The 16,772-nt window shown below is 45.3% G+C and overlaps 2 protein-coding genes across 2 annotated transcripts in view; one reads left to right on the forward strand and one right to left on the reverse strand.

Moving 5' to 3' along the window:
• Positions 1–16,772, reverse strand: part of C9H14orf39 (chromosome 9 C14orf39 homolog) — a 1,162,755-nt gene that overhangs the window by 348,361 nt on the left and 797,622 nt on the right. The window contains exon 10 of the mRNA XM_085626171.1: positions 11,017–11,153. Coding sequence (XP_085482297.1) covers positions 11,017–11,153 — 137 coding nt within the window. The remainder of the gene's footprint in view (positions 1–11,016; positions 11,154–16,772) is intronic.
• The window catches only part of LOC146798846 (uncharacterized), a 30,370-nt gene continuing 25,395 nt past the window's right edge, over positions 11,798–16,772 (forward strand). Inside the window, exon 1 of the mRNA XM_085626172.1 lies at positions 11,798–11,868. The gene's annotated coding sequence lies outside the window, so the exon portion shown is untranslated. The remainder of the gene's footprint in view (positions 11,869–16,772) is intronic.

The following is a 16,772-nucleotide window of genomic DNA, read 5'->3' on the forward strand; positions in this document are numbered from 1 at the left end:
CAGGGAGGACCGGGCTTGGCAGTTCGAGCTGGACTGTTCCGATGAGGCACAGTGGCATGACTGATTTGCATATGGCTGGGTTCAAACTGGAATGGCATGGTGAGCAAAAAAACCGATGGATTTAGGCCGAGATCTCTGTACTGGGGTGAATGTATGACATTGTTCTGCATTCTGTCCATCACCTGTTGTTTTTACCATTTGGGCTGTGGCAGGCAGAGTCCAGGCCCTGTGTTCGAGGTGGTTGAAGCCTACTGTCCCTGAGGCCCTGATCAGAAGGCCAACCAACCCGCCCTTGGAGTCACACTGGTGGTCCCAGGTTCAAGAAGCAGGTCCAATACTTCACTCAGACAGCAGGGCAGCAAAGTGGCAGACCTTCTTGCAGAGCAGCACAACAGTCCTACTTCTGGGTTTTTCTACAGGTCCAGGTGGGTACTGAGATTAGGTCTGAAGACCAATATTTATACAATGTGCCCACTTTGAGGTAGTAGAAGCTTCCAGAGGTTTCCACCCCCAGAGGTGCTTGGAATTTCCAGCCTCCTTACCCTGGTACCAGATTGTCGCAATAGTCTAGTGTTAAACCCCTTTTGTGAGAGTGCTCAGGTAGAGCCTTTGTGATGTGCAAGTGTGGTAGGTGACAGCTCCTCCCCCTTGTTAACTCAGAGTTGCCCATCCAGCCAACACCTAGCTTCCCTTTGTCTCAATGTCTGGGAGCAATACACAAAGACCAGCTGCCAGCTATACCTAGTCATGTGACTCAGAGACAGGCTGCAGGCACCAAATGGTTAGTACTAGAAAATGGCAACTCTTTAAGACATTTTCAGAATTGTGAGTAAAGGTCGACCTTACCGTTAAAGACAGCTTTAAATCACAATTCCACAGACACCAAACTCAACCTCCGTACCTGCTCCAAATTTAATTATCACTAATTAAATGTAATAGGGTAACCCAAAGTTATCCTGTGGGAGAGGCCGGCCTCACAGTAGTGAAAAACAAGTTTAGGAGTTTTTCAGTATCAGTACATGTAAACGTAAAGCTTTTAAAATACATTTTAAATACACTACTCCCTGCCCCTTGTGCTGTGTAGGGCCTACCCTAGGGTTGACTTATATGTATTAAAAATGGAGGCTTATCTTGCCATATCGAAATGACACTTAAAAACTACACACACAGGCTGCAATGGAAAGCCTGAGACAGGCTACTTAATTGGGGGTCACAATAAGTGCTGCAGGTCCACTAGCAGCATTTAAGTTACAGGCCCTGGGCACATGTAGTGCACTTTACTAGAGACTTATAAGTAAATTAAAGATGCCAATTGAGTATGAGCCAATATTACCATGTTTGGAGGAGTGCACAAGCACTGTAGCACTGGCTAACAGTGATAAAGTGTGCAGAGTCCAGCAAAAACTAACTCAGCAACACAAGAGGCTGGAAGGCAAAGAGTTTGAGGAAAACCAAGTCAAGGATACCAGGCCCAACACACTAGTAACCATGCACCCTAAGGTCCCACACATGATCCAGTAGTCATAGTTGGTCCATGCAGGATAGCTAGTACTATGGTCTCCAGTGCCCAGTAACTAGGACAGCCTTTCATGGCACTGTTCAGTATGCCGTACAATACCCATGACCCTACAAAAACCACACTGATCAGCTAATACTATTTTAGCTATAAATCATGGTTGGTCATCCAATGAAACAAGCAAGAGTCACAGCAACATGTACCCTGTGATGATCGGTTATGGCTACAGATTAACTTTTTGTTTAGGTAGACCATCATCATCGGGCTGCCAGAACCAAGGAACCATAGATGGAAGTAAATCCTAAGTGGCTCTCTGCCCTGTAGAGCACCCTACAAGCTGCTCCCATCATTCCTTTGCGCACACTGGTCTCACAACCCACCACACACCAGTCTCACAACTGATTCCTGGAAAAGGGCGAACATGGGCCCCCTTCCTAAGAAGGCTAACGTGGATCCAGAAGTACCAGCAAGCTTCAGACCTGTTTCTTTATTGCCAGCAGCAACAAAGGTTCTGGAAAAGATGCTGAATCAACAAGGGTAAGTTACTTACCTGTAATCCTAGTTCTCTTCCAGGGGTATCCTCATCAAAGTCATAAGCACTGAATATTCCCGCCCATGTGCGGGGACCCCGGAAATAATAAAATCATATATGTAAAAAACATACATATATACAGCTCTGTATATGTATAAACATATATTATTTTTTCCCAAGCAAATGCAGCCCCTAGAAAAGAAGGCTAGGCAATCTATAAATACACATCCAATAATACATATAGGTATAATAAAACACCTGAAACCCATTTTTTTTTTTTTTTTTTTTTTAATGAGGTAAACACTCATGAGAAAGCAAAAAAAGAGAAAACTGTGTGAAACACAGATCTACAACACATTGCTAGCCTGCAGGCTGCATTGCAACACAATACCATAGAGACTGAAAAGCCCTGTATAGGTAAAAACTGGCACCGTGCCTTTAAGGCAGCCCTGGCTTCCATATCCCATCATGCCTCAGGGGTGACAGTTAGGTCAGTTGTTCTTTGCGGGACCGTAGTCCTAAACACAAAGATATATCCTTTCCATAATGAATAATACACTTCTTCTCATTTGCCTGGGGAGGTGGGTGGGTTGCTTATGACTTTGATGAGGATACCCCTGGAAGAGAACTAGGATTACAGGTAAGTAACTTACCCTTCTCTTCCAGGGGATCCTCATCAATAGTCATAAGCACTGAATAGAGTAGCAAGCTCACCTTCCACCTGCAGGCAAATGAAAAAAGGATTGTACCACACATGGAATAGGAAAATCATGAAAATGATTATGTATGGAACAGATTCCTCAAGGAGGCTTGTCCTACTTGAGTGTCTGCTCTGGTGTCCGAATCCAGACAATAGTGTCTGGTAAAGGTATGGACAGATCTCCAAGTGGCTGCCTTGCAGATCTCGGAGAGTGGGACATTATTCAGAAAAGCAGCGGTAGCCGCTTTTCCTCTTGTCGAATGCGCTCTAGGGCGCGCCCCCAATGGTTTCTGAGCCAGTTGGTAGGCCAATGTAATACTTGAAACAATCCACCTAGCAATGGAACGTTTGGAAGCCGCAAAGCCCATACGGACAACCCCATAGTTCACAAACAATTGATCAGATTTCCTGACATTCTTAGTCCTATCTAGATAGAATTTTAGGACCCTTTTGACATCTAGAAAATGCAACGCCCTCTCTGCCGGAGAGGAGGGGTTAGGAAAAAAGGTTGGTAAGGAGATGGCTTGGTTTACATGAAACTCCGATACCACCTTAGGTAGGAACGAAGGATGAGTTCTCATCACCACCCTATTCAGATGAAAAATAGTGTAGGGCTCTTTAGAACAGAGGGCCTGTATCTCACTGACCCTCCGTGCTGAAGTGATGGCTATTAAAAATGCTGTCTTCCATGTGAGGTGCTGTAGGGTAGCCTTATGTATAGGCTCAAAAGGAGAACCCATGAGCTTTGACAGAACCAAGTTTAGCTCCCAGGAAGGAGAGGGAGGTCTAACAGGGGGATAGACTTTCTTGAGTCCTTGCAAGAAATCCTTCACTACCTGCACTTTAAAAAATGACTGCTGTGAAGGCGAACGCCTGTATGCTGTTATGGCTGCTAGGTGAACCTTTATGGATGAAAATTTCAACCCTGCCCTCGCTAAATGTAGAAGATAGGGCAAAATTACATCCTCCTGGCATTTAGTGGGATCATAATGATGCTGAGCACACCATATATAAAACCTTTTCCACTTACAGAAGTAGGAGTGTCTTGTTGAAGGCCTCCTGGCTTCCTTCAGTATGGACATACACTCTTGAGGGAGGTTCAGATGGCCATACTGGAGGACTTCAGGAGCCATGCTGTTAAGCTCAGCGAGGGAAGGCTGGGATGGTAAATCCTCCCCCGCATCTTGGACAACAAGTCCGGCCTGCACGGCAGCCGCTTGTGGGGGCGGATCGACATGTGTAGGAGATCCGTGTACCACCACTGCCTCGGCCAGTCCGGTGCTATGAGGATCATCTTGGCAGATGAATTCTGCAACTTGGTCACCACCTTGGGGATTAGTGGGAGAGGCGGAAAAGCGTACACAAATGTCATTGACCAATTGATCAAAAGGGCATTCCCTAGGGATCCTGGTCGATGGTATCTTGAGGCGAAGCCTCGGATTTTGTGTTTTGCTCGTCCGTGAAGAGGTCCACTTGCGGACGCCCCCATTCCCCGAAGATGTCTTCTAACACCTCGTCGTTTAGTACCCAGTCCTCTGGTTCTTGAAAATGCCGACTGAGTAAGTCCGCTTGCACGTTGAGTTCTCCTGGTAGGTGCACCGCTTTCAATGAGATGTTCCTTGCTAGGATCCAGTGCCACAGGGACTGAGCTTCCAGCGAGAGCGTTCTGGATCGAGTACCCCCCTGCTTGTTCAGGTAGTACATTGTGGTGGTATTGTCCGTCTGCACTAGAATGGTACTCGTCGTGATCGCAGGCAGGAACGCTTTGAGGGCTAGGTGGACTGCCCTGAGCTCCAGCATGTTGATGTGGTACAACTGCTCGCTGCTGGACCACTGTCCCTGAGTTTGCAGAGTCCCAAAATGCGCACCCCATCCCTGAAGGGATGCGTCGGTGATTAAGGTCTGAGTTGGGGGCTCTTGATGGAAGGGGATCCCCACTTGTAGATTCCTTGGCTTCAGCCACCACTTGACTGACTGTTTGGCTGCAGAGGAGAGGCAAACCTTTTCTTCCCACAGGGAGTTCCTTTGATCCCATTTGTCCTCGAGATCTTGCTGGAGAGGACGCATCCTTAGCCTGGCATTGGGCACTAGGAAGATGCAGGATGCCATGGCCCCTAGCAGAGATGAGATTTGCCTTGCCGACGACAGATTGCTGGTTATAATCTGTCTGCCTTTTAGAATAATGGATGACTGTCTTTCCTCCGAAGGAAACACTTTTCCTACTACGGAGTCTATAGTTGCACCCAGGTAGTGGATCCTCTGTGTTGGTGAAAAATTGGACTTTTTGGCATTCACTCTGAGACCCAACTTGCGACATAAGTTCAGGCATAGCGACAGCTGTGATCGCACATTCTGAGGCGATGAGCCCTTTATTAGCCAGTCGTCTAGGTAGGGATAGACGAAGACTCCTGCGCGCCTCAGAGCAGCCGCTACTACTGCCACGCATTTTGTGAATACTCGAGGAGCTGACTTTAGGCCAAATGGGAGGACTTTGAACTGATAGTGAGAGTTGCCTACCACAAACCTGAGAAATTTTCGATGATTCCGTAGGATGGGAATATGGAAATATGCGTCCTGAAGGTCCAGCGAACACATCCAATCGCCCATCCGGAGAAGAGGATATATTTGGTGGAGCGCCAGCATGCGAAATTTCTCCTTTCTTATGTGTTTGTTCAGTATCCGTAGGTCTAAAATGGGTCTGAACTCTGCCTTCACACTCCTCTTTTGAATGAGAAAGTATCTGGAGTAAACTCCCTTTCCTCTTTGGTTTTTGGGTACCTTCTCTATTGCAGATTTGAGTAGAAGCGTCGCTACCTCTTCTCTGAGCTGCTTCAGATGCTGGGATGAATTGACAGGAGGAATCGATGGGGGGTGACTTCTGAAACGAAGCGAGTACCCATGACGCAGTATATGCAGGACCCACTTGTCCTTTGTGATGGACTGCCACTCTGGAAGATGATGTGCAACACTTCCTTCCACCGGAGCGGTGGACAGCATCGGAGGAAGCGGCTTCTCATTGCTTCCCCGGAGCTTTGTTTCCAGCATTAGACTGCCTGTTGTTACCCCGTCCCCTGGATGGCTTGCGGGACTGGTATTGCTGTTTCTTTTGACCTTGCTGGTCCTGGTTCTTTTGCCAATGAGGGGTTTGAACCCTCTGTTGGTAATTGCGCCTGTCATTTCCCTTGCGGCGTCGAAACTCTTTTCTCTTTTCAAGCCCGACGGCTTTCATGATCTCCAGCTCTGCCTTCATACGGGCCATTTCTTCGTCTGCATGGGACCCAAAAAGAGAACTACCGGAGAAAGGCAGATTTAATATTCTTGCCTGCGCTTCCGATTTCAAGGCCGTCAATCTAAGCCAAGATGATCTTCTGGCTGTGACTCCGTGTGCATATTCATGCGCTGCCAGTGTTGCCCCGTCCGCCGCTGCACTTATGATCTGGTTAGAAACCAGACTTCCCTCATGCAAAATTTCTTCAAAGTCCCGTCTGTCCTCTGATGGAACTTTGTCAATGAACCTCTGAAGAGAGTCCCATAATGATCTATCATAGCGCCCCAGAAGCGCTGAGGCACTGGCCACCTTTAAGCTTGAGGATGCTGAGCCGCAAACTTTTCTCCCCCAGGAGTCTTGTGTCTTACTGTCCTTATCTGGTGGCACCGTTGAAGACCCAGCTACTGCATGTGTCTTCCTGGCAGCGGCGGTGATGACAGAGTCCGGTGGAGGATCTGATTTTAGGAATAGAGGATCCTCCGGAGCTGGACGGTACTTTTTTAGAATCCTCGCCGGCGCCGTTTTGGTGGTTGCTGGTGTGAGAAAAATATCCATTACTGGTTGCAACAAACTAGGGACTAATGGCAATAACGGGCGTGACACTGAGCGTTCATGAAGAGTTTCAAAGATTATGGATGAAGTGGTCTCCTGAACCGGCATAGGGATATTTAATTTTGTAGCTCCTCTACACAACACTTCCTGAAACGTAGAAATATCATCTACCGGAGATACCCGAGAGGGTTGCGTCTCCGAGAGTGTCGGTGAATAATCCCTTTTGGATGATCTGGAAGAAGGGGAGGTAGAAGGGGTTCTTTGGCGCCTTTTCTCTGATCTGGTCGACTCTCTTCTGCGGGAGGAAGACCTGGATCGCCTTCTTGGTGTTCGAGAGTGACCTCGAGATTCTCTTCCCCGAGAACTTGGTCTGATCGGTCTCGCTGGGAATTCCATGCCCCTTAATCTTGTTAGCGATGCCCTTATTGCGTCGGGCATAGCAGAGTCCTGAGGCATCTCCCTTACGGGACTTTGAGGTACCGCATTGTCCTCCTCCTGCGAACTTTCCTCTCTTGCAGGTACTGGAGATTGATGCACAAGCTCTGGTGATTCGGATCTTGAACCTGAGCCCTCTGATCCTGAAGGCGAGATAGCTATAGGACGCGGTGACTCAGGAGTTGTATATATCAGTCTATGAGGAGATTTTCGCCTTGAGACTGGTCGAATCGTGAGGCGAACATGTGACACCTCCTGCGTACCCTCAGCAGAGGGCTGCCTCGACGGTGATAGGCCTATCACCGGAGATCTTGGACTCGAACTCAGAGCTTCTTGTCTCGACGTTGAGATTATCTTCGACGGAGGCTTTATGTACCTCTCCAAAGCTTTGGAGACCTGTGAGGACGGAGGCACCTGCCTCGACGTCGACTCCGACGGAGGCATCTGCCTCGACGTCGACTCCGACGGAGGCCCCTGCCTCAACGTCGGTCTTGACGGAGGCGCCTGCCTCGACGTCGACTCCGACGGAGGCTCCTGCCTCGACGTCGGCCTTGACGGAGGCGTCTGACTCGACGTCGACTCCGACGGAGGCGCCTGCCTCGACGTCGTTCTTGACGGAGACTTCTGCCTCGACGTCGAATGCTCCGACGACGTCGAAAGCCTCTTCGCTGACGAACGATGTTTCCTTGACGGCGATCTTGATCTTGACGGCGATCTTGGTCTCGACTTTGACTGTGGTGTAGATCGCCTACGTACTTCTTGCGACGTCGACTGATGTCTCGCCGACCTCGACGTCGAACGATGTCTTTCCTTCGACGACGAACGATATCTCTGTGCAGAAGTCGATCGATCCTCTCTTGACGTCGACAGATGCTTTATCGACGTTGAACTGTGGCGCCGAGTCCTCGACGCCGATCCTTTAGACGCCGTCGACGTCGAACGCATCCGCTTCGACGCTGAATCTAAAGTCGACGATGACTTTCTCTTTGCAGCATGACTTCCCCTTGACTCCTCACCTATCAGCGACGATCCCGCCGCTGGAGTCTTCGACGCCGAGCCCGACGTCGATGGGGAGCAAACAGGGACCAACTGCTTCGACGTCGACCGTTCTGCTAAGCCGTACAGTCTAATCCTCTCCCTCTCCTTTAAAGTCCTTTTGGAAAGGTCTTCACAATGATGGCATGTTGCTGGAGAGTGAGAGTCCGGCAGACAGATAATACACACTTCATGTGTGTCTGAAGCAGCCTTCTTTTTTCCACAAGATGGACATGGAACAAATAAAGAAGGCATTTTTCTGACAAAACAGCAACAAAATCAGTCAGAAAAACACAGGATACCAACTTCCTCTCAGATGTTATAAGAAGAAGTCCAAAAAATCTTTAAGTTGCAATAATTCTTGACTAAAGAGTCAAAAAAGAAGAGAGCTGAATTCCAGGGTCCTGACTGAAGGAGCCGGAAAGAACAACTGACCTAACTGTCACCCCTGAGGCATGATGGGATATGGAAGCCAGGGCTGCCTTAAAGGCACGGTGCCAGTTTTTACCTATACAGGGCTTTTCAGTCTCTATGGTATTGTGTTGCAATGCAGCCTGCAGGCTAGCAATGTGTTGTAGATCTGTGTTTCACACAGTTTTCTCTTTTTTTGCTTTCTCATGAGTGTTTACCTCATTAAAAAAAAAAAAAAAAAAGGGATTTAGGTGTTTTATTATACCTATATGTATTATTGGATGTGTATTTATACATTGCCTAGCCTTCTTTTCTAGGGGCTGCATTTGCTTGGGAAAAAATAATATATGTTTATACATATACAGAGCTGTATATATGTATGTTTTTTACATATATGATTTTATTATTTCCGGGGTCCCCGCACATGGGCGGGAATATTCAGTGCTTATGACTATTGATGAGGATCCCCTGGAAGAGAACTTACCACATTTCTGACAGACAATAGTCTCCTTCATCCATCCCAATCAGTCATAGTACTGAAACGATAATCCTTGAGGTATCAGAATCCATTAAACTGAGTCTGGATTCCAGCCTCAATGTAGCTCCTGTGCTGTTGGACCTATCAGCAGCTTTTGATACGGTTAACCACAGCATTCAGTTACAAAAATGAGAACATCTAGGAGTATCGGGGCCAGCCCTAAGCTGGCTGAGCTCTTGCTTAGGGAACCGAAAACAGGTTGTCTGGATGAACCCCTGCTCTTTCAAAGTCAAATCATTGAAATGGGGTGTTCCTCAGGGGTCTTCTTTGAGCCCCACACTTTTCAATGTGTATGTGAGTCAACTGTCTCGACTGGTTCAATGTTTTGGCATTAGGATCGTGCCCTGCTCTTGCTCTCCTATCAAGGGAATTCAGTGAGTGCTAAATAATCTTCTGCTCTCTGTAGAAAGACACTGTTAATTTGGCTTCAGTCTAACAAATTACAGTGTAACCCAGACACAACAGAGATCCTTTTGTTTGGGCTAAACCCCTCTTTTTTGGTGGACTGGGGCTTGGCCCAGTGAGGTTACCCCTCCACACCCACCCACTGTAGTGGCCAGAAACCTGGGCGTAATGTTTGACTCCCAACTTTCTTTCAAGGCCCAGGTTTCGGAGGTGGTTAGATCTTGTCTCTAGATCCTCCGCATGTTCAGGAAATTTCTGTATCTTCTCCCTCACTAATCTCAAGTAACCGAGGTCAGGGCATTGATCTTGTTCCGAATGGATTATGTAAACGTTCTGTATCTGGGTCTCCCTGAGCACTTAATCAAGCTTCTACAAGTGATACAGAACATGGCAATTCATCTTATTTTCAGGTTACCTAAATATGCCTCAGTATCTCATTACAAGGAGAAACTTCACTGTCTTCCAGTCCGCAATCGCATACTGTTCAAAACCATGTCCCTGGCCCACCAAGCCCTTTATAATAGAGGCCCTGCTTACTTAAATGAGAAGATCAAGGAGTACAGACCAGGAAGATTGCTATGATCTAGTGGCACTGGCCATTGCACAAGGGGTTACAGTGGTGTTTGCAGTACCTCATCACTGCCCCCAGACAGGGTCAGGCATCAGGAGACAGTGATGTGCTGCAGATTCGCGCAAGAGTACTACCTGCATGGAAAATGGCAAACAGCGGCTTGAGTAACCACCCCATTGGTTGATATCTCAAAAACGGAATCCTTTGGCTAGTGGATTCCTACAGTGAAATACCAAATACCATTGCTGAGAGCTCCAAAAGCGAACGGTATTTATGTTGCCTGATCCTAAATGTGGATGACACTACCAACAAGTATTTGCTAAAGGAGGCTGAGCATGTGAGCCTCCCTAAGTTTATTATCATTATGTATCAAACGATCTCACCAAATCTAAAGCTAGCTCTGTCAGACCTGAAAAACAAAGAGGGCCATCATGTCAATAGACTTAATACGGTTTCTTAGAAACATTAATAACATACCCACAGAAGAATTTAAAAAATAATCTCATACAACTACCAATGACATCAAAAGGAAAGTTTAATTGTTAAGTGCAGTTTTAGAATATTTAAAGCTATATTTAAAGTAATAGTAAAACCTCAATGAGGACGGTGCGTCAGGGAAAAGTAAGGGATGCATGGAATGAATTGGGTGAACGGTACTGGGTATACTGTTCTAAAATATCTGAATATTAAAGCACTGGTAAGCTGTGCTGCAACTGGTGGTTTATGAAAATCTGTATAAGCGGATGCCACACCACATTTATGATTTAAATTTCCAGACGCTCGAAGAACAAAACACTCTAAGGTGGCAACGAAGCACAATGAATTAAGCTATCGCTACTGCCATACAGCATGACTTGTAAGCCACAAGTTTTAACCAGAGTACGGTCACAGCATAATTTTTTAATTCCAACGTCGACACAATGAGTATCACAAAAGTGGGTAATAGTAACACTTGTTATTAGCTCAGCAAAACTGCGGTTGTTCGCACTAAATAAGTAAGCTATAATCCAGTGCATCTCTTGCAGCTATTTTATTAAAAAGTAAAATTTCTACCTGCTTCTGATAATTGCAAAGACAATGTGAAACCCTTTAGAGGTCGGACTGATTTAGAAGGAGTCCATGAAAGGAGCAAGTTTTGTGAAAGATGTTTCTCATTTGGCAAATGTGAATAATCTTTGTCTTCAAATAAGCTGCAAAAAAAAAACACACGTCATCAGTTAGGAAAAAAACAGTGAATCCAAAATATATAGCCAAGAATACATAATTTTGTTGTTTTATTAAATTGTTACTTCACATTCAAGGTCTCACGGTAGCTAAAGGAGTTATGAGCAATATGGGAAGCCAGATGGTGCCCACATGAGAGCAGTGGCGATTGGGAATTGACATGTGTATCGGGACAGTGAAGCCAAGTGGCGTAGCTAGACCTTTGTCTGCCTGTGGTGCAGTGGCGGCTCATCCGCTAAGTCGGAGGAGCGTCGCCCCACTGGTTGTTTAACAGTGGAAAATAAAAATAAAATGATAATAACAAGAAGTTAGTAACATTTTCTTTTCTTTTGCAACTTCGAACTGGGCGGGGCTGGCTCGCCACAGAGGGAGCAGTAGTGGTTTGCACTCCCTCACTACATGCACATGACGCTTTGACTGGCCCTCTAGGGCCCGCCAAACAGCCATGCGTAGTTGGCATGTTCTCCATTGGGCCTTGTTGCACAGCCCCGTGAGGAACATGCTCAGCCTCCCCAGGCACTGCCTGAGTGGCAAATTAGGCCGCTCAGACCAATCACTAAGCATCGTGATTGGCTGGCAAAGTCGGAAGCCTGGGTGCTTCCGGTGCAGGCTGGAGGCAGCAGCTGGGAAGAAGACAAGAAGACGGAGGAGAGGCGTGTGGCGGATGCAGCGGCAAAGCAGGTAAATTTAGTTTTATTTCTTTTCATCCCGAACCCCCCACCCCACCATCATGTTTAGAGGCAGCCACCACTGCCATGGCGGCCTCTGCGTTTGCCACCCCATTGGGGGTCTGAGGGAGACAGGTGAGTGCTGGGGAATTCGGGACGGTCGCAGGTAAGAGCAGTGGGGTCGGTGCTGGCGAATTCGCATGGCCTCTGGCCCCAAAACTCATGCCGCCTGGGACGGACCTCCCCCTTGCTATGCCACTGGGTGAAGGTAACATTCAAGGAGAGAGAGTGCCCAAGAAATTACCAAAAAATATAGAACAATTGAGGGAACATGTGTGGCTGACGGAAGAGGAGGAGTTGAAGGGATTAGCAGATAAAGCCAAATCGGGGACTTCGACTAACACAGTGGGGAGGAGCGTCACACATTGACAGGAGGAAAGATTAGGCAGGTAAACAACCCATTCAAGGTCACTGGGTGAAGAGAGTACATCATCCTGGGGAAAGGAAAAGGTGAGCTGAACTCTTAATGTACATAGAAAAAATGTTAATACATTTATATAGCGCTTATTACCCCTGGAGAGGCATTGAAAAGCTTTACGCCAGGCACTGGCTAATACAAGACCCAAGGTTAGCGGTTAGTCCAGTATTATTGGTAGTTACTAGGATTGGCCTTGTGGGCTCAATAAAATCATTCCAAGCATTCACTTCAGGATGTGTCTAGATTAAAGTAATGTAAGCTGTGTGTGATCATTAGTGGGGAAAGGGGGATATGTAGATTCATGCAGATGTATGGTGAGGTTAATTGATGAGCTAGAGGAGATTAGGGAGTGTAAGGTAGCAGGGATTTCACTTTCCAAAAAAAGAAGAGATTATGATATGTAAAATGAGTTGTGGGCAATTTGCAGAAATATGTTAAGGGCCTGATTCACAAAGGGCCTCCACACTCGTGGCTGAGGCACCGCAGTTATGAGGGAGTCTGCACTTGAGGAGGAATCTCTGTAATGAGAATTCTCATTGAGGAGATTCTGCCTTGAGTGTGGAGACTCCCTCATCACTGCGGGGCTTCCGTCACAAGTGTGGACGCCCTTTTGTGAATCAGGCCCTATGAGATTAAGGAAAACATGCATTTGACTTGCATGCGTTTGTGATTGTGCTAACAGAGAAAACACATGCAGAGGTTGGAAATAAAAGGTATTTGAAAGGAAAAGAAAGAAGAGACCATCAGAAGTTTTAAGTAATGATCAGCTGTTCATGCCTAATTTCAATATGGACGCCATTTGTTTTATGATAGCATGCAATCTGAGGCTGCTTCAGAATGAAACATTATTTGCACACAAAGATTGCAATATTAAGTATGTTTGAAAGGCACTGCAGTCAGATGAACTGTCTATCCACTTCTAGGCTACCACTTGACCACCGCCTCAGCAAGCAGTGCTAATCAGCTCTGGGGTTGGAAGAGTAAAGTAATAGTTGGACATAAACATCGAAATGCTGGAGCGGATGTCTACAGATGTTCAGCCTCGAATTTGACTCATAGTATTAATTATATAGCACAGTGAGCTTCATCTAGAATGCCTCTGGTTTAAAATGTCACAAGACGGAAGGCGAGGACAGCTTACCAGATAGCGGAAATGTATTACCTGCATTCCTGTGGGTGGAGACACAGAAACCGAGCTGACAGGGCTCCCTTTAAATTCATGAAGAGTTGTTAGCAAGGTACTGATGATTAAACTTTCTGAAACACAGCGGTTTTTCAAAGGGGAGGTGTGGGGGATGAGATTACAGATTCTGTTATGTGAGGTCAAAGGATCCTTTAGATAATGGCAAGCTTTTTGCTTGCCTTGATCTTGTTCTCCGCACCAGCTGTTTTCACAGCCTCTTTGCTCAACAGAGAGGAAAACTCCTGCTGCAGAATATTTGGATATACTGCTACAATAACAATTTTAGCAGCATGACTTATTAATAAATCACCCTAAACTTTTATTGCACCTGCATTTTTCAACAAATAGTTCTATACACAGAGTGAGAAATCAGAGGAGGAGTGTGCAACACATCTTTCTATTACTAATCTTTGTGATAGGTCTCCATTGGTAACAAACCTTCCTGTAGGATAGTGTTAAGATGAATGTGCCCTTCATGGATTCACAAAGGTTTGTCATCCTACCTTGTACCCGTTTTCTAGACTGTTTTCTAGACTACACTCCATTTTTCCTCCAGTGGACTTGACAACCAACAATGGGCCTGATTTAGATCTTGGCAGTATTACCGTTGTCCAGCGGTGGTTCCAAGAATTCCGTCTAGCTGACAGTGGTCTGTCCACCGCATTTAGATGTTGCAGCAATAGACAGTGTCCCGCTGTGGCAGCGTTTTTCTCTGCTGGCTAACAGTAGTCGGTTGCCACCAAGTGCAATATTTTTACTGGGGGGTGACCCACCACTCAGTGCCCTAAGAGTCAGTACCCCTGTAGAACCTAAGCGTCAGTGCACCAAAAGCCCCTTACTTGGTATCCCCGGGGGACGTAGGGCTTGGTAGCCCCAGGGGGCCTAATGTTTGGTACCCTAGGGGGCCATAGGGCTCAGTACCACATGACTTCTTAGTACAAAGGGAAGGAAGGTTCAGAATCCGCTGGGGACCTTGGGTTTAGTGCAGCCAGGGGAGCTAGGGCTCAATACCCCCGGGAGACTTACTACTAGGTACCCCTGGAGGGGGGGGGGGGCTAGGATTTGGTACCTGCATAGAACCTAGGGTTCAGTAACCCTGTAGACCCACTACTCAGTACTCCCAGAGGACTAGGTCTCGATACCCCGAGGGACATAAGGTTCGTTACCGCCAGAGGACCAACTACTCAGTATCTCCAGGAGACCTTGGCTTGGTACGCCTGGGGGATCTAGAGCTCAGTACCACTGGGAGACCTGCTACTCAGTACCCATGAAGGACCCACTGCTCTGTACCTCTGCTGGACATAGGATAGGTACTGCAGGGGGACCCATTACTTAGTACCCCCAAGGGACCTAGGGATCGGTACCCCGGGGGACAGAAGGCTAAGTGCTCCTGGGGGACCCACTAATCAGTATCCCTGGGAGACTGTGCCTTGGTACCCCTGTGGGAACCACTAATCAGTACCACTGAGGGACCCAATACTGAGTACCTAAGCAGGACCTGGGAAACAGTATCCCTGGATGGCCTGGGGCTCGGTACTACCAGAGAACCTAAGGAGCAGTGCTCCGGGGTACGAACTACTCTGTGTTCCCTGGGACCTATGACTCAGTACTGCCAGAGGACCCATTACACAGTACCCCAGGGGGCTTAGAGATCTGTACCCCTGGGGAACCTAGGGCTCCATATCCCGGGGGACCTAGTGTTCTGTACCCAGAGGGCTCCAAGTTTGATACCCAATGGGGCCCAGTGTTCAAAATCCCTGGGGAACCTAAGGTTCAGTACTGCCACAGGCCCTCCTACTCAGTATCCCCTGGGGACGTAGCACTTGGCACCCCGGGGAACCAAGTACTCAGTACCTCTGGGGCACCCACTAAGCAGTTCCCCCCGGAGACCTAGAGCTCAGCACCATAGGGGGCCACTACGCAGTACCCCTGAGTGACCCACTTCTTGTTACCCCGGGAGATCTAAGGTTCGCTACTCATGTGGGACCTAGGGCTCAGTATCCCCTGGGGATCTAAAGCAGAAGTTCTGATGCAAGCGAACTTGCCTGTGATGCTGTTATACTGTGCTGTGATAAAGGTTAAAAATGAATAAAATTGGTTTAAAAACAGTGAGGTTCCTAATGGAAAACCATTGTGATACAAAAATTTTGTGTAAAGAAAATCAGGAAGTCAAATATGTCCAGAAACGAATATCGAAAGGTAAACATTTTGTTTTTAGTGTTGCTTTAAATATCTTAGAAAAATATTGCTGTAGAAAATGTTGTATGTGATATCACGAAAATGTTGTATGTAATATAATTTGTAAGTGTTAATTAGTATGTAATTTATTGATGTGGGTATGTTTCTATATGTTTATTACTTTTCTTATGTGTGATGTTAGCAGATAATTTATTAGTTATGATATTTTTATAATTCATATTTTTAGTTGCATTAATGTATACAAATACTGGTTTTATACGTTTTTTTACTAGCAGGATATTGGGTTTTTATGGGATAAGGACTGGGAGAATTTTAAAAAGTGTATATTTTAAATTACATGTTATGTCAATTATTTTAATGCTATGCAAATTAATATTGTAAACATTTTAAATATGTTTTGTTACATTATTATTTTTAATACATTCTTATTTAAACAATAACTCAAAAATATAATGGTATAAAGCATAAAAAAATGGAAACATTAAAAAATATTTAAATAATAAAAATTATTACCAAATTAAAAATATATAAAGATGTATTTTAATAAAGTAATATAATTGGAATTTTGTAAATGATAATTATACATTTTATAATTTTTGTGAAAAATAAATTAGAATGTTACAAATAATGTAGTTCTTTGTTTTAAAATTATAGTTTTATATTTAAATATATTTTTTAAAATTTTTTAAATAAAAACTGGTTTTAATATTTTCTTTTATGATTTTTACTTTTGTTTTTATTGTTTAATGTTTAGGAATTGTACTAAGATTTTTTTTAATTGTATACATTAATAATAGTAATATTTTATATATATTAATATTTAAATAAGAATATGTATATATATATATATATATATATATATATATATATATATATATATATATATATATATATATATATATATATATATATATATAGATAGATATATATATATTCACTGAAAAAACCATAGGTTTCAGGCATGTTATAGTTAGGAATTAGCATTTAAGAAACCTTAGAAATTCACAGAAAAAACCATAGGTTTCAGGGGCGTTATAGTTAGCTGGACTTTTCACTC

The sequence above is a fragment of the Triturus cristatus genome, chromosome 9, assembly GCF_964204655.1.
Source record: "Triturus cristatus chromosome 9, aTriCri1.1, whole genome shotgun sequence".
Taxonomy (NCBI): domain Eukaryota; kingdom Metazoa; phylum Chordata; class Amphibia; order Caudata; family Salamandridae; genus Triturus; species Triturus cristatus.